The 16,956-nt window shown below is 50.8% G+C and overlaps 1 protein-coding gene across 2 annotated transcripts; it reads left to right on the top strand.

Annotated features, from left to right (window-relative positions):
- The first annotated feature begins 218 nt into the window (after positions 1-218).
- On the top strand, positions 219-15,866 carry AMZ1 (archaelysin family metallopeptidase 1). 2 transcript variants are annotated; one of them, XM_050317532.1, is made up of 7 exons: positions 219-349; positions 7,572-7,897; positions 8,526-8,693; positions 9,565-9,693; positions 10,043-10,206; positions 11,632-11,808; positions 15,151-15,866. In XM_050317532.1, exons 2-7 carry the CDS (start codon positions 7,594-7,596, stop codon positions 15,718-15,720), a joined length of 1,512 nt encoding a protein of 503 aa, XP_050173489.1. In that variant the 5' UTR covers positions 219-349; positions 7,572-7,593; the 3' UTR covers positions 15,721-15,866. The 2 variants fall into 2 exon arrangements, with proteins under 2 accessions (XP_050173489.1, XP_050173488.1); XM_050317531.1 differs by lacking the exon at positions 219-349 and having other exon boundaries at positions 7,414-7,897.
- Positions 15,867-16,956: the final 1,090 nt, after the last annotated feature.

The raw sequence follows: 16,956 nt of genomic DNA, 5'->3' as shown, positions 1-16,956 counted from the left end.
TGTCCTCCCGGCACCCCGTGTCCATCCTTTCCCGGTGTCGCTCCTTTCCCGGTGTCCCCCGCTCCGTGCCCGCCCCGGGCCGCCCCCCCTCTCTCCGCCGCCCCCCGGTGGTTGCCCCGCGCACCCGCAGGAGGCGGCTCTGAGCGGCCGCTCGGCGAATCCCGCGGGCTCCCGGGGCCGAACCCCCCTTTGCTCCCCCTTTTCTTCCTCCTCCTCCTCCTCCTCCTCCCTCTCCTCCCGCCGCTCCTCCTGCCGCCGCCGCCGGGCTCCGCTCCGCCTCGCCAGCCCCGCGCCGGGTGCCCCGGCCCTGCCGCACCTCCCGGCCTCCGCAGCCCCGGCCCGGCGGGCGGTGAGTCCTGTCCTGGGCCCCTCGGGCAGATCGGGGGGGTCGTCTTTAAGGGAGGGAGGGCACGGGAGTCCGGGCGGCCCCCTGGATGCGGCGGGACCACCCCGGAGGAGGGAGCGCGGGCTGGGGCATCTCCTGTGTGATGGGCATCGCTGCCGGGGTGAGGGTGGTCGGGCTCGGGGCATCTCCCGGGGTGATGGGCATCGCTCCCCCGGTGACGGGCATCGCTCCGCGGGCGATGGTGGCCGTGCTCGGGGCATCCTCCCTCGGTGACGGCGGGTCACGCTTAGGGCATCTCCCGCCTGGGGCTGGTGGCCGCGCTCGGCGCATCTCCAGCCGGGAGCTGGGGGCTGCGTTCCGGGCATCACCCCCACGGCCTCCAGGGGTTCTGCCTGGGCACTCTCCTCTCACCGTCTCCTGGGGTGCCGGGGCTGCTCTTGGTGCACCCTCCTGGGGGGTTTGGGGTGCCAGGGGCTGAGCTCAGGGCATCCTGCACCGATGTGCTCGGTGCATCGTCCCAAGCTGCCGGGGGACTTATTCCTTCCCTGCACACCCACCCGTGCCATTCCTGCACCGGGGATCAGCATCAACAGCCCCTTTTCCACATCATGGGGTTCTCAGATGTCCCAGGAGCAGCAGCTGCTTCTGCAGCGCTTCCAGAACATGCCTCGTGCCCAGCAAACCTCTGGCTGGTGGTCAGGGTACAGCCCCTGGCTATGAAGGCTCAGGTTTGGGGTCTGTCATTGTCACCCTCATCCGCGCTGGTCGCAGTAACACCCTGGAGCCCCCTCCTCCTCCTTGGCTGTGAAATGCCCACAAACACCCTCTGCTTGGCGGCACCACTTAAAAAGCACTCGATGTTGGGAGGAGGCACAGCCTTCCAGTGCTGTTGGACCGTGTGATGGACCACTTTTACAACGCCTGTGCTCCAGGGAACACCTACCCTTAGCAGTACCTGGAAAATGCAGCCTCTCTCCCGGCTAACACCGGGGTTGTCTCGCAGAGACCATTTAGTCTGTCTAGACAAATATGATGAAGAGCAAAGTGCCCGGAGCTGTGAGTGATTAGAGCTCGGGTATCTCTGCAGTGCTGCGTTCGTTGCACAGCTCCGATAGACGCTGCTCGGTGCTTTGGGGTCTTTGGTTGGCAAGTGCACAGCAAACAGCCGTGGACTGGGGAGGCTTGTTTTGTGTCAGAGTAAGGGAAGGAGAGCGCAGCCAGCCCTTCATCACACATGTGCATGGGAGAAGCATCACAGGCGGTTCAACCAGACTAAAACGAGCAGAGAAAGCTCTGAAAATGATGAATAAACGGCTGGTGAAGGGGAAGAGGGGGAAAGGCACATATACTGCCAGCTTGCTTTCTCGAGGGTAGCACGGAGAAGTTCATGAATGCTTTTATGACACTTAGAGAGCCTCAAATAGCAGAGACTGGGAAAAAAAAAAAAAAAAAGAGTAGCACTATGTACGAGCATAGAATAAATAAAATCCTTAGAAGAGAAGACTGGAACTAAGGATAATGCATGTCCTCAATACATATTAAAATGAAGAACAGCATATTGAGAGAGCAGGCTCTCACATAAAACAAAATCAAGGGCAAAGTGGATGTGTATGTGTTCTTAAGTAGTTAAGAACACTTAAATAAGAATATTTAAATAAGGATGGATGGAAACATCTGTCTCCATCTTAGGTATTTACTGAGCTTTACAAATCTGGTCTTTCATCTTGCAAATCTTTTTTGCATATTGTTGAGTTGTCCATCTGACTTGTCCAGCAGTCCAAGTTAATTTATAAGGCAGATTCACAGGAGGAAAAATTTCAGGACTGAGCCTTGTGGCAATAACATATCAATCACAGTTCCAGTAGGACAGGTAGATTCTCCTCCTAAAAAATGCATGTGTGAATCCCTGAAGGTTTCCACAGCACCAGGAATGACTCTTTTTGAGAGAGACCACACGTACCATCTGTTTCCAAGTCACAAACATATTCTAGAGATATTACAAGTACATATTATTGTGATCTGTCAGTAGGTGAGGCCAGAAGGCTTTATCTGACTTTATGGTCTGGAACACACACAGATCTGACTCGGTGTTTTGTGGCTGTTTAGTGCAAAGTGAACAGAGGATGCTGCAGCTCTGTGTGGGTACAAGCACAGGGTTGGTCAGGTCCAGGGTGTATTTTCTCTGTGAGCAGAGGGGATTGATTCTGAGAAGTGTTGAGCATCTCAAAATTCCCTCCATTTCAGGTCCGAGCATGGCCAAACAGCTTTGGTCTGACCCCAGCAGCTGAGCGAGCTCAGCAGGCAAAGCCCGGCTCGGTGGACTGTGTTGAGCTCCTCGAGGAAGGAGCTGGACCAGTCGGGATTTTACTTGGACCAGAGCTCCTCAGTCAAGAAAAACCTCTTTCTATGTGTGTCAACAAATAAACTGAGAGAATTGCTTTCAGGCTGTCATCAGTGTGATACTGGGAAGCACAGGCGAGGAGGGGCTGATCCTCGAGCAGCAGTTGCAGACACCAACTGCAAAGCTCAGGGAAAGAGCTATTAAGCAACCAGGGCATGTGTTGATAATTAGTTATCGCTTGTTATGTTTGCTCTGGGCTTTTCATTTCTGTTGACTGGCAATGAATTTTCTGCACTATCACTGCTTGTTTACAGTACAGCACCAAACGAAGGCAATTAATCAGTTTTAAGAGACTCCACTAATGTCCCTCTGACACCCAAAGAGCCCAGTTAAGTCAATCTGCCTCCAAATACTTCAAAAGAGCTGAGAGGGGAAGGGAACAGAGGGAATCTCCTTCTGTGCATCTGCAGCCTGGGAGAGTCAGAGTTACAAATTACTTACACGCTGACTTATAAAATAAACAACGTTAGAATGACCAACTTAAAAACAAACAAAACAAACAGAAAAAAATACAAATACAATCTCTACAATGTTAGGGCCAAACTCCATAGAATACCAAATAAATCCATTATGCACTGAGTGCCCTTTTTGGACCTGTACAACATAGAATTTCTGCACACAAGACCCTTTCTGTCCTGTCAGAATATCCCAAATACTTGACTGTATGTATTGCCTTGGCCTTTGAGAATTACCCTGTTATTGTCAGCCCCAGGCATATCTATCCAAGAAAGCAATGTCAATATATTAGAGAGTAAATGACATATCTGGGAATTACAAAAAGAATAATTCATAGGTAATTTTCAATTACACAGAATAATTTATATGTGTCTGATTTGCAAAGAGAATAATTTATGAGTAACCTGAATTGCACATGAGGCACATTAACAGGTTACTGTGGGAAAGGGAGCATACTGACTGCTCAGCTGTCACATGCTGAGCCTGGATTTTGGGGCATTTTGTGTGAAAACACTCACTGTGGAAAAAAAATATGTGTCAAATTCAGTAGCAAACAGGTCTGTGCAATGTGCCCAATCTGAGCTGGAACCTCTTGGGTGGTACTGACAGCCAGACACACAGAGTGTGTTGTCCTTGGGGCTCCTGCCTCATATCCTGCCCCACGAGCAGAAAGGCCACAACTGGGATCCTACAACATAACCATGGGAAAAGGCTGTTCCCAGCAGACAAACAGCCAGGTGCCCAAACCTTTGTCTCCACTGCACTGCATGGATGTGATGATGAACAACATGAAACAGAAAAAAAAAAAGAGGAGACTCTCCATAAACTGGATAAGGATTCCCAGCTCAGGCTGGCTCCTCCCCTGCCCTGTTGGGAGCCTGTGGGTGCCAGAACACAAACATGTTTCATACTGCACATTGCTTGTTCAGGTTGGAAAAGACCTCCAAGATCAACAATCCAACTTTTATGTGATCCAACCCGGGTGCTCCTTGTTTAGGAAAAATTACAGTGTTAGTAAAGGGCTGCAGGATGACAAAATGCAGATTGGGAAGAGGATGTTTTCCTAATGGTAAAAGTAGACAATGGCATGGGAGTGGAGGTGGTGTCTCCACTTGCAGCAGGTCTTTACATTATTATCTTGCTTAAAGCATTTTCTCAAGTGCAACTCCAAATTATAGGCCTTTTAAATAAAAAGAGTGACTTTCTCCTCCCTAAGACTGGTTAGTCAGGTCTTGTCATTGAACAAGGAGCCAAATTAGCTGCTTTTTACTTTAAAGGCATGATGTCTCCTTCCTAAGTACCTGAAGGGCAGAAGGATGCACTGGTGCTTCCATTTCTTCAGCCCCACCTTGGCATCTAAAAAACTGAGGAGAGAGGGGGAAATATCCAAGCTAAAGTGGCATTCCCTCCTGAAGCACTGCATCAGGGAGTTACCCCAGGCACTCTCGACACAAAAGCTAAAAATTGCAAAGCCCTGTTGAACTATTCAGTTAATGAAACACCATATCCACATTATTAGATAAAGCACAAATAACATCTACTGCAGTTAATGTTGTAAAACAGCTTCTTTTTTCAACTGCTGAAGTTGCCCATAAAAATTTTCTGAAGCATTAATTTTCTCCAGTGAAGTGTTATAGAAAAGCTTGCTGGAGAGAAGTAATTGTGTTGGATTTGGGGAGTGTAGTGGGTTGCTGCTGTTCTTTGGGAAGAAAACCCAGCCACTCCAGGAGAAGGAGGCACAAGTCACTCCAGACTGAATTCCTGCAAGTGAATTCCTGTGCTCGAGCTTCTGAATCACTAAAGCATCACCACGGGCGTCCTTGGGCATGGGGAACGTCACAAAACACCCGTGGGCATAGCTGGGAACGTCTGGAGCTGGGTGAATATCCCCTTTTAGGGAGTCCTGGGAAACAATGTATATCCCATAGCTTTGGGCTCACTCTGTATTCCATGAGAGAGCCTGGGGGGAACACATGCTACAGGACTGTGCCCTCATTGTATTTGCTGTCACATACATCCACTCTTTGCTGCTTCCCATTGAACAGAGAAAAACCCATTCATTTTCTAACCAGCTCCTCCTCCCCAGACCCACACTCCAGTTGCTGCCCAAAACACTCATGAAAGAGGCTCCAGAAACCCCCTTCGACAAGATCACTCTCAACCTGGACCAAGTGCAAAGTCTTTCCCTCATTTCCCTGGGAGCAGGCAAGTAGCCCAAAGGATCACATCCTCAGGGAGCTGAATATTGCTAATAGTTTCCCAGTGAAAGTTCTGCACGTGACCAGGAAAATGATGCTTGTTTTTAAAGTTTGTGCAGAACAAGTGCAATCTTGTCCCTTAGGAAAATCTTCACTTTGCCCAAGGCAAAACTCCTGATGACCTGGTGGGGTCAGACTCTCACTTCTGTCTCCCAAATCTAAAAGCAGGTCAGAAGAGTAGAGATTTGGGTGACAAAGCACAGAACAACCTCAGACAAATTCTTGCTGCTCCCTGTAAAAATCAACAGGAGCAATTTGTACATTTTTCCGGGCAGTAAAAAGAGGCATCTGAGCAAGCATCTCAGGTTTGATTTCTAAACTTTCACTGGATTAGGGCCCTTGTACCACTTCAGATCCCCCTGTGCCATCTGCTGTCAGCCTTTAATGTGAGCGAAATACAAAGCTTGCAAAAATGAAAGAAAACTGCTTTCCTGCTCCCTCTCTGGGCTACACACCCTTAGAGACAAAAAGATCACACAGAACGAGTCCTTTTAAGGACTGCTAATACACACACTTCTCTTCCCAAGGGTTAGATGTGAAGGAATTCAGTGTTAATTTTAATGGGCTGCCACCTTCCTCTCACAGTGCAAACTACTTCTGCATAACTGAGGAAAGACTTCAGCTCCTGTTGGTACTAATTTTTTTTAAATATTGAATTTTCTTAATTATACTGCTGTCCTCGAGGGCCACTGAATGCCACTTACCTGGCAGAGCTAAGCTGCAGACCTGCTTCAATTATAGACTTAACCAGTTCCTCCTTGAAATATTTAATCCCTTTTTTTCAGTGATTGAATGCTGGTGTTTTAGCAGTGATGGCCAGCAGCTGATGCATTTGGTATCCACCTAGAAAGCTTGTCTGGCTCCTTTTAAGTTACTATTAACTTACCTGGAAGAAGATAACACTTATTCCTAGAAACCCTGTGCTTTTGTGCACACACACCTGTGTGTTTTTCATTCTGCTGAGTACCAGGTGGAGCACTTACCTGTGGTAGACAAATTTGCCCAAAGTTCTGCTCCAGAATACCCCAGCTCTACTTGGAATGACCTCCTCACCAAAGAATTACCGCCTTTGGAAAAATCCAGTCGTAGGTTAGTCTATGGGGTTGTGTTGCCTCTTTTTCTTCCCTTTCCCCAAGATGTCAACGGGAATTTCCGTAAGTGCACAAACTGCAGTGGAAAATTGGTGCTTGACTCGCCGCTTTGGAGAACACCAGCCTTAGAAAGGACCCTGGAGAGGATATTTCTGGGATGCTCTGAATTAATTTCTTTGTGCTGCAGGCTTTCATTTGCTCTTTATTTACTGCTTTACATCACCCCCAGCCCTGCTGATGCTAACACGGTGTGACAGGAAGCCATTCATGAAGTGACATGATGGCAGCGGGCCCGTATGTGTCTTGCTAGAGGAGGCAGCAGCAGCACACAGGAATCTCACACGCCAAGTCCCACCTGCGGGTCAGGCTGGGCAAGCCTTCCCAAATCCTGCAGCCTCACAACAGCACTGTGAGCCAGAAGGTGCCAGAGGTCAATATCTAAGATTAAAAGCTGTTAGAGGAGGTCGTCAGCAGCGAGGAGCTGCTTTCCCTGGTGTCAGGTAAGTCAGAAGTGCAGGCTTCTGATGGACAGATAAAGGCCAATTGACCTCCTAGTTCCTGGCATGGACCTGTTCCAAGGGATGTGGTTTAGCCCAAGCCAAAAGGAGCATCACCTTCTCACATCCTACGAGGTCCAGTGCAACCAGCTGCACAACACCCAGAGGTATTTCCCATCCTGTTGGGGCCTCAGGCTAGAGCACCAAAAAAACCCCAAATCCCAGTCAACCAACCCCAAACACCAACCAAACCATCAGATTTACTCCAGATACCCAACAGCAACCTGGGGCTGTGCATTCTTGAGCACCATCTACTGGCCCAGGGTCCACGAGCTGCTGCCTGCACACGCACAGAGAACCCTGCAACAGCTGCTCGAAGCTCGGGGCTCCAGCCCAGCACAGGGCTGATAATCTCCCAGTCCAACCTTGCAGCTGGGCTATGGGGGAAAACTGCTATGAGAGCAGAGCGTGGGGAGGTGTGCAGGTCCCTCAGGAGGCTGATGGCAGCGTCCCCTCCCTCAGGCAGCGCCACGCTCCCTCCGCGATGCTGCAGTGCAAGCACGCCCAGGAGTTCAGCTTCGGGCCCCGCGCTCTGAAGGACGCGCTGATCTCCACCGACCCCGCCCTGCAGGAGCTCTACGCCAAGGCCTTCTCCAGGGCGGAGAAGCTGTTCCTGTCCGAGGCCTACAACCCCCAGAGGACGCTGTTCTGCACGCTGCTCATCCGCACCGCCTTCGACTGGATCCTCAGCCACCCCGATGCCCCCGAGGACTTCGAGACGTTCTACCACGCCATGCTGAGGAGGAAGCAGAACTTCTGCAGGAAGCACATCTACCTGCAGCCCATAGGTAACGTGGGCATCTGCACTGAGCTGCCAGGAGGGAGGTGGGTGGTGCTGAGTGCTGCTAACAACCTCTTCTAAGGACTAACCTGCAAAATGCCATCGCCCTAGTGAAGATAAGTGCAGTAGCAAAGGCTCTGACATGCCCCCAGTCCAGGGTCACAGGCCATGATGACAACCATGGGTAGACCTGCCATATAAATGGTATATGTGCCCCTGGGTGAGACTTGCTATGAATTTATGCATACATATATACATCTATCTGTCTAACTGTGAAACAGTGCTGGAAAAAACAGCATTTCCGGAGGTCCGACCCTGATGGCTCATTAAACACAACTACCCATTCCCACATTAATCTTTCTGCCCAACTTAAACAAGAGACAACCTTCCTAGACATCTGCTCTGCTAATGAGAGCGTACTAATGCCTCAAGTCACCTCTCAGGAAGAGCTCCCTCTTCTCCTCTATAGCCATAACCACCTAGAGGTATCTGCCACATCCCAGAATAAGCAATTAACTCGAGCATGACCCAGCCTGCCTCTTCCCCAGTGGCTGTGGCCAGGCCCGCAGAATCCCTTCAGACCCTGTGGTTCAACCCTGCCTTTCGGGGGCTGATAACAGAACTTCTCTTCTCAGACTTAATCGAAGGGCCTGCTGGGCTCTCGCTGCTGGATTCCCTCCAGAGCTGCGTCGAGTCTTTCTTCCTGGGTCTCCGTGTGAAGTGCCTTCCCTCCATCCCCGTCTCCTCCATTCACTGCTGCTTCCGCCACAGCCGGGACTCCGACAGGGTGCAGCTCCACGCAGGTGAGGACCTGGCAGCCCAGAGAGGCACCAGCTTGGCCCATGGGCACGAGCCCTCCCTAGGAAATGCCTGAAACAGCCCTTCATTGCCAGAGCAGGGAGGGGATGAGGAAGGGAGTGAAAAGGGAGAAATCCTGTTCCCGTGGAAAGCCCAGAGCTTTGAGGCTGGAAACAGGAGTGAAAAACAAAGTGACTTTCATCATATTTTCCTCTGCTGTTTGTATTTTTCGGTGCCATTACGTTTAGGTCCAGCTCTGCAGAGCGATCGGATCAGCTCCAAGGGAAGGCACTGTTGGTTTGGTGTAGTCCGAGTTCTCCCATCTCTTGCCCAGAGCCAAAGTAAATGAGAGGCCTGGGTGGGGCAGGTGGGGAACTCGCTGGCCTTTCATGTTAGGAAGTTTGGGTTCAAGTGTCACAGCTCCCTGGGGAAACAGGTTTTCCACCTGCCAAACCCTTGCTGCACAAACATCCCCGTGGATCGAGCTGTTTGCAGGTACCACGGGCAGCACACGCTCAGCACAGCCCAGCACTGCAGCCATGCGGCTGTCCCAGCTCTGTTCTGGAGTGCCTGTAGGGAAATTCTGCTCCCAGGTGCTTATTTCCATGGGTTAGTACTGAATTCACCTGCATCCCTGCCCTTGGCTCTGCTTTGTTTTAACTCTGTGCTCAGCAGCACTTCCAAAGTCAGGTCTGCTCCGATTTCAGGGGACGGGCTACACAGCTGTGGTTCTCCAGCTGAGATAATGAACGGAGCAGCTCTGTCTGCCTGTGGCTTGGATTACATCCTCCTGCCCGTGAGCAGCAGAAATTCTGGCTCTTAGGTGCCTTCCAGGGATGCTTCATTTTAATGAACATCTCTCTTGTATTTTTCCAGATGGGATCCTGAATTTCCTGAAGAACAACAAGCCCATGGATGCCCTGTGTGTCCTTGGACTTACTCTACTGGATCTTTATCCATGTGAGACCTGGAGCTTCACATTCAGCAAATTCCTGCCAGGACAAGGTGGGATTGGTGTCCCATGATGATCTAGCACTGCATATGATTAAGGCAGCACTGTACCAAAAAGCCTTCCCTGGGAAGCTGGAATAGCCAAATTTTATCCTTAACACGTTATTCAATCCCTGATAAGAGGAACTAGCTTTTCCCAGTTTGAAACTAAGGGATTTGGGGCTCCTGATCCAGACAAAGGTAAGCAGGGTGCTACAAACCTTTTGGACCTTTTGGGAAGGGGGTCTCATCACACCCTGTGTGCTCAACTGGGCTGTGCTACAACAGCTGTATTTTCATGCTGCCTAAGGTGAGAGAGTCGCAAGAGAGTGGATGCCTAACTTGTACTCACCTCTCTTCACAGAAGTGGGAGTCTGCAGCTTTGCCAGGTTTTCTGGGGATTTCCCCCAGGCTGGTTGCAGCAGCTTGAACCCACCCAGGCAGAAGGAAGAGCTGTGTGAAGTCCTCAGGGAGAACAGAGACCGGATGCTGCAGTTCAGTGCCCAGGAGATGGTCCAGTGCTGTAAGGTAGGAGCAGCCATCTCCTGCACCCCGTGGTTCTTCCTGTGTAGGGTTAAATATTTCTGGCCTGGCCATAATCTGTGTCTCAGCCCAGAAGAGCAGGAATAAGACTCTGCTCCCAGAAGGCACAGGCAATCCCAGCTAAGGCCACACACTTAATTCAGACATAAAGAGCTTGCATTTTACTGCACTGTGTAGACAACAATACCATCAGTTATAGTGAGGCTACAGGACTTACCTTAGCACAGAATCACTGAGTGGTTTGGGTTAGAAGAGACCTTAAAGACCATCTAATTCCAACCCCCTGCCATGGGAGGGACACCTTCCACTACACCAGGTTATGTCATGGAGCAGCACTGAGATAAAACCCTGCCCAGCTCCCAGGCTCATGCCTGGGTAATCCTGAGTACTTTGCTTGCCAGGCAGTGCAGGACCAGTGGGATCTGATTCAGAATTTGGAGTTAATCAGAATATCTGGTGGAGTTGTGTGTAACTAATGGATAACTGGGAAGGGGTGACTCTTTCTCAAACATTGGCATCCATAAGGCGAGAGATCCATGTGCCAGACCGGTTACATGGATGGATGAGAAAAATACCTGAGGCAGGTTTGCACATATAAATATATGCAGATGCCCTCAAACCCCCTTCATCTCCAACACATCCTCTTCAGGAGTGCTCCCCTGGGCCAGCTCTGTCTCTGGTGTTCCTCCCAAAGCTGGCCCACGTGGAGCAGCCACACCAGCACCTTTGCTGCCATTTCTCTTTGCTCCACTGGCATTTACTCAGGATTTTCAAGTCAGAGGTCTTTCCCTGTAGTAATCTCCAATGAGATTAGGTGGCAAAGGGAGGAGGAGGGGAATCCTCCATCCTCAGCCTTTCCACGGTTGCCAATTCCCAAGGCAGTCATGCTTGGCCAGCTGACTCCAAGCTTAGTTTTTTTTTGCTTTGGCACAAATGTTAATAGAGTCTGTTTTGGAAGGGCCCAGATCTGTTATTGCCAATAGCTTCTCAGATTTCTCACACGGACTGTGCTGCTCTTTTCAGACCCCAGCGGGACTAGTTTTCCTCCTTAAAAACCCCAAAACAACAAAAAAACCTCCAAAACCCACAGTACCCTTGGGGGAAAGCGACATCAGCACTGTCCCACAGCTCCAAACACGCTGCCCACAGGGGCTTCCCACAGCTGCTTCTCCCACACCCACCCTTCCTTCTCCACAACACAGACATGGATGCTGGGGGAGCTGGGAGAAGGGAGCCACGTTCTCCATTCACCCCAGAAAAGCCTGTGCTGGAGCACTGCCAGAGCTGAGCAACAAGCTGGTTTAGACCGTCAGGGTGCGGGGAAAGTGGAAGAGCAGAGGAGGAAGAAGAGGAAGGGGCAGTGGAAGCAGGGATGACAAAGCACTGCTGTGATTTTTGCTTTCCTGAAAGGTGACCTGCCACGAGATCTGCCACCTGATGGGGCTGGGGACGTGCCGCTGGCTGCAGTGCATCATGCAGGGAGCCCTGAGCCTGGACGAGGCCCTGCTGCGGCCCCTGGAGCCGTGTCCCATCTGCCTGCGGAAGCTGCAGCACGTCGTGGGCTTCAAACTCATCGAGCGCTACAGGGTGAGACCCCCCAGCCCTTCCCGGAGCCAGGGGCAGAGCAGGGAGCAGGGCAGCTCCCCCCAGATCCCAGGGTAAATGTGCAGCAGCAGCAGCGTGGTGAGGGGAGCTGCTCCCAGGGCAAGGTGCCAAGGAAGCAGCTCACACCTGAACATGGGGGTGTTGGTCACAAATAAAGCACCTTGCACAAGTGCTTTGCAGGGCTTTTGGACAGTGCCACAGTCCAACCATGTTTTCTTACTCCCAGACACGAGGTGGGGAGGGCAGGCAGATTCCAAGCACCGATTCCGACAGCAACACCCTTTCCTGTGCCACCCTGGGATTTCTGCCGCTCTGGGGCTGCTGGGAACGGGGAAGAAATACTAAATGTGTACTTTGCTGCAGTTCCTCTGTTTAAAGACATGCAAAAGGATCCCAAATTATTACCCCCTAATAAGTGGAGGGTCCCAGACTCACCTTTTGTCCCTTCTCTCCCAGCCATACAACTGCTAATACCACAGTTGGACAAATCAGGAATAGTGCTAAGACACCCTTAGCTCTTGTAAAGGCTTTCCACCTCTGCTCTGTAAAAAGAAGGATTTAAAAAGCAGGATTCTGTAGCCAAATGGCTGGTGGAATAGAAATAATGTCACCATTCTCACTCAGCACCCATCTTCTCCCTGGCTGTGATTCCTGTCTGACACACATCATGTTCAGAGACAGGATTTTCCACGGCTGCCTATTTTGAAGTCTGTGGGTTGTATTTGTAACGAGATAGGAGCAGAACGAGAAAGGGGATGCCTGTAGTTTCATTCAGCTTGCAATCAGACACACAAAGCCACGGTAAAGGATGTGGGAAAATACACACTGGTGTGGTTTTCTTGCTGCTTTTCTGTGGTGCTGTCAGACCCTTCTCTGACTCTGTGGGTGTTTGGTCCCTACATCTGTCCAAGAGGAGTCTAAATTGCCCAGACTAACAGCAAATACTGTAATTGGCTCAGCATCCTCCAGCAACAGGGAACACAAACCTGAAGGAAGGGTACACTTGCCAAGTGCCACATCTGCTCCCTTGACAAGGCAAAGCTCAGCTAGATATAGTACAAGCTGGTATAAGAGAGTTGTGATAATCTCTGTAAGAGGCTTTGCCATAATGTCGAGAGGAAACATAAATGCCAGAGATGAATTAAATAGTTGAGGAACCTGACAGAAGAGAGCAGAAAGCATTTGGAGACAATATCAGATAGCAAAGTTTACTTGCCAAGAACGTTAACTGCAAGTCTGAAGTCACATTTCCTTTTGGAAAAGTATCATGGATCCCCACCTGCCACAAAACAGCCCCAGACACTCCTAACAACTCCAGGAAATGCCAGACCCGAGCTGTGCCTCTCCAGCAGCAGGTGAGACACTGCTGACGTCTGGGACTGAGACACTGCTATGGGCAGAGCAGCACATGGGGCAGGAAACCAGTCCTTGTGCAGCAGAATGGGCCCCTCTATTTATTTATCTGAGTTGCACTCAGGAACACACTCCTTTTTTTTCATCACAGCTGCTTATTCCAGCGTGAGTCATCTTGAAAACCAAAACCAAATTAATTCTCCTGGTGTTTCCCCACCACAACCAACATTTCTACCTGCTGCTTCTGCAGCATCCCTGGCTGTTCTGGATGTAGCTCCTCGATGAGGTTGCAGCGTCCACACGCAGAGACAACAGGTCTTAGTGACATCCTTGGTGGAGGGGCATCCACTTCAAATGCTCTTGCCTGTGGATGAGCAAAATCCATGCAGAGGTTATCCCTTCCTAGTTAAACAGGAGAACACAGAAGGAGGCTGCAGCCCTAAAAACCCACCCAAATTTCAAATAAATAAACCACCCAAAGGATGAGACACTGAATTTTGGGGTCCTGGTAGTGATCTTGAGTCAATCATCCCCTTCTTGTGCCTTGAATAATTCATATCTAGTGTTTGAACATCCACATCTCCACAGCTTTTTTTCTACTTGAGAATTGGGCTGAGTAGCAGTTGTGATTCCTTCCCAGATTCTCTTCCTGGGAATTTTAAGAGACACTCTAAAATGACAGGCTGGTTTCAGCTTTCCAGTAGCTTTGCTGTCCCCCAGTCCAGCTCCCATTGCAGCTTCTGGCGCCGTCTTTGTTTTATAAACCCAGAGGGAGGGAAGGGCCATTGGAGGTAGGATGAGGCAGGAGAAAAGTTGTCCCTTTACAATTTTTCTTGCCCCAGAGGGAGGGGGCAGGGTGGATTAACTAAGCTGAAAGAGTCCATTTTATTCTCGTATGAAATTCTTCCCCGAGGCTTCATGCACAGACTGAAATGAGAACCAGGGCCGATTTCTCCCACCCACTCAATTTGAGCCCTTTATCCTTTCTGTCACTTGCCTGAAGAGAGAGCAATAGAGGAGGGAAGGGGGAGGGAGCAGCAGGGCACTGTGGGAGAAAGGAGCTCTGCAGGGTTTGGAAGCTCCTGTCTGCTCCTCTAACACTGCAGCTCACCCTGAGCTGAGCGTGGACGGACCCAGCCTGGAACACCAGGGGTGACATCCCAGGCTAATACTGTCACTGGTGTTCCTTAGAGCAACCAAGGGCTGTGCAAAGGTATCAGCTGAGAGCTACAGAAAGTAAAGATGAACAAATAGGCCAAAGGGGTGTGAAAAAAAATCGAAAAACACACAGCGCCCCCCCTGCCCCCAAACACTGTCAACAGGGAGGGATCACCTTTTATCCAGGGATGACTGGAGTACTGCAATTCATTCCCTACAGCATAAGGAATAAATGTGCCAGGAGAAATCTGTTTTATGCCTCATTGTAGCATTTAATATTTTAAAAGGAAATTGTCTCAGACATTTTCCTTTCATTAATTCTTTCCTGGAGCCCGGCCTTCCCACTTGTGCAATTCAGCTCGAGAGGGGAAGAGCTATTCTTAGGAATAAAATGCACATTACCACAGGCATTAACAACATGATGAAACAAGATTCTTTACCACTATCTCAGGAGCTTTCATAATGACACAGCTTCCCCTGGAGAGGCACTGGTTTGGCTCTCCTGGAGATCGCATCCACACAGCAGGGAGTGATTTGGTGCAGTTTTCTTCTACGATCTTCAATAATAGGGCAGATAAAGTCCACATCTGACTGGAGGCAGCTCTGCCACAGACACTGGTTCCAATAAAATGAGACAAGAGAGAGCCAGGGTAGGGTCACCTTGAGTTGTCTGAACTCATCCTCTGGCAGAGAGGACTGTGGCAGAGGAAGCTGGGCCACCCAAGCTGAACAGGTTTACCCGGCAAACGCCGGGAAAGGTGTAACTGGCTTCTCTCTTTCTCTACAATGAAACCTTTTTTCCTCTCACCACAGAAGCTCTACACTTGGACACAGACTGTCCTGTCCACGTGGCCTAGGAAAGAGTCATCAGACCTGTCTGCCTCGGAGGACATCCTTCCCTTCAGCTCCGACTCTGGGATGTGCTGCGAGAACGACTCCGAGGCCGTGACGTCCCTGTCGGAGCCGCTGACCCCGGACACGTGCAGCCAGGGCCTGTCCATCGGCACGGAGCTGGAGCAGGACGAGCAGCCGTGCTCCCTGGCAGAGGCTCAGAGCCAGCCCCAGCTCGCTGGGCCCGCCAGGTCCACAGACACCATCAAGGACTACGAGCTGTGGCTGGAGATGTGCATCGCCGCCCTGGAGAGGAACGTCTCCGAGGAGGAACTGGCTCAGGTAGACAGGGCCGTGGATGCCCTGGCTAAGTGGGAAATGTTTACAGGACAGCTGCCTGCTATGAGGAAGGACCTGCCCTTTGCCAGGGACAACACTGGGCTACGGAAAGTTCTTGGAGACAAATTTTCCTCCTTGCGGAGGAAACTGAGTTCCAGAAAACTGTCCAAAGGGGAATCGTCCCCGCATCATTGGCGGTGGGAGGACAACTAGGCTGGGTCTGCCTTGGGTCGGGCCAGCTTTGCTCCCACAGCTTTGGGTACGTTACTGCCCTGCTTACAACCTTCCTAACCCCAAGGTGTTGCTGTCAGAGAGGAACAGCAACTCCCCACAGGAATAAAAGGTGTTTTGTTTTCTGAGATCGCTACCACAGTTTTGATGTGATCGGTTCTTCTCTAAGGTTTTTTTTCCTGTGCTGGTCTAAGTGACATGACCCCAAACCCACATCAAGCCATATGCAGGTGCTTGTATTTTCTTGCTGTGTTTCATTTGGTCTGAAGTTGGCCAGGAAGGGGTCAGCCAGGCCCACACTAAGCACTGAACATGCTCACACACAAGCCTGGGCTGTCTGAACAAACAGATGCAAGTTAAACCCAAGCAGCTCTCCCACATGCAGAGCTCTCCTCTGCTTAGCACTTCAGTCCCAGCACAGATGATATTTCTCCCTCTCCTTTCTCCCCACACCAAATGCTCACCTCTGCTCTGGCCCCAGCAGCTGGAGGAGCACAACCAAGGCTGATGGACTCCTGCAATGAGCTGGGGGAGAGATGGAGGAGGACGGGCACAGAGTCAGTGAGTAAAGCAGAGGTCCCTGGCACTGGGATCAGCTGCCACAAAGAGCAGTGTCAGTGTGACGACTGCCTTTTGGCTGACTCTCAAGGGGATCTCCAGAGCTGCTTCACTTCAAACAAAGCCAGGCTTGGAGCGTGAGCTGGAACTACTCACATCCTCCGTAGATTGGCAGACAAGGAGAAACCTTTGGAAACATTCACACACTCATTGACTATTAACTTAAAAGGGGGAACTGCATGCGCATTCCTCTTTTTTTTTACCTTGAGAAGTTACCCTTTGGCCTTCTCTGCTCCGTAAGTCACCCCCTGAGCAGGAACGGGTGCTGTGCTGGCAGCAGGAGTGCAGAGCCTGCCTTCCCATTGCCAGGGCATGCTGTTCTCTGGGGCTATTTATAGCCAGAGCTCAAGAGGCCCGTGGGTTTTTTGCTTTGTAATGACAGAACACCAGGGGAAGGCTGACCCTCTCCATGTCCAGTTCTCCCAGCACTGATAACGCTCCCACAGCTCACGGCTACGCTTCAGATTTCTCCTGTCTAAAAATACCAGCAGGTAGGACCGGGTCCAGCACAGCTGGGAGGGAGGAGAGGATGTTTCTCTCCCAGGAGTGACGGCTCTGGCTTTCCTGAGCACTTGCCCTGTGCACTTTAAGGGCCTCCAA

The sequence above is a fragment of the Myiozetetes cayanensis genome, unplaced genomic scaffold (assembly GCF_022539395.1).
Source record: "Myiozetetes cayanensis isolate MyiCay16 unplaced genomic scaffold, myiCay2020 scf20-37, whole genome shotgun sequence".
Classification (NCBI taxonomy): domain Eukaryota; kingdom Metazoa; phylum Chordata; class Aves; order Passeriformes; family Tyrannidae; genus Myiozetetes; species Myiozetetes cayanensis.
The sequence above is the reverse complement of the archived record's forward strand: the minus strand, read 5'-3'. Positions and strand labels throughout refer to the sequence as shown.

What these genes read in the sequence shown, in the direction of transcription:
- AMZ1 (XM_050317531.1), top strand. Translation starts at nt 7,489, where the DNA reads ATGGGGGAAAACTGCTATGAGAGCAGAGCGTGGGGAGGTGTGCAGGTC. An exon ending in CATCTACCTGCAGCCCATAG is followed by an intron (nt 7,898 to 8,525) that starts GTAACGTGGGCA and finishes TTCTCTTCTCAG; the next exon opens with ACTTAATCGAAGGGCCTGCT. An exon ending in CAAATTCCTGCCAGGACAAG is followed by an intron (nt 9,694 to 10,042) that starts GTGGGATTGGTG and finishes CTCTCTTCACAG; the next exon opens with AAGTGGGAGTCTGCAGCTTT.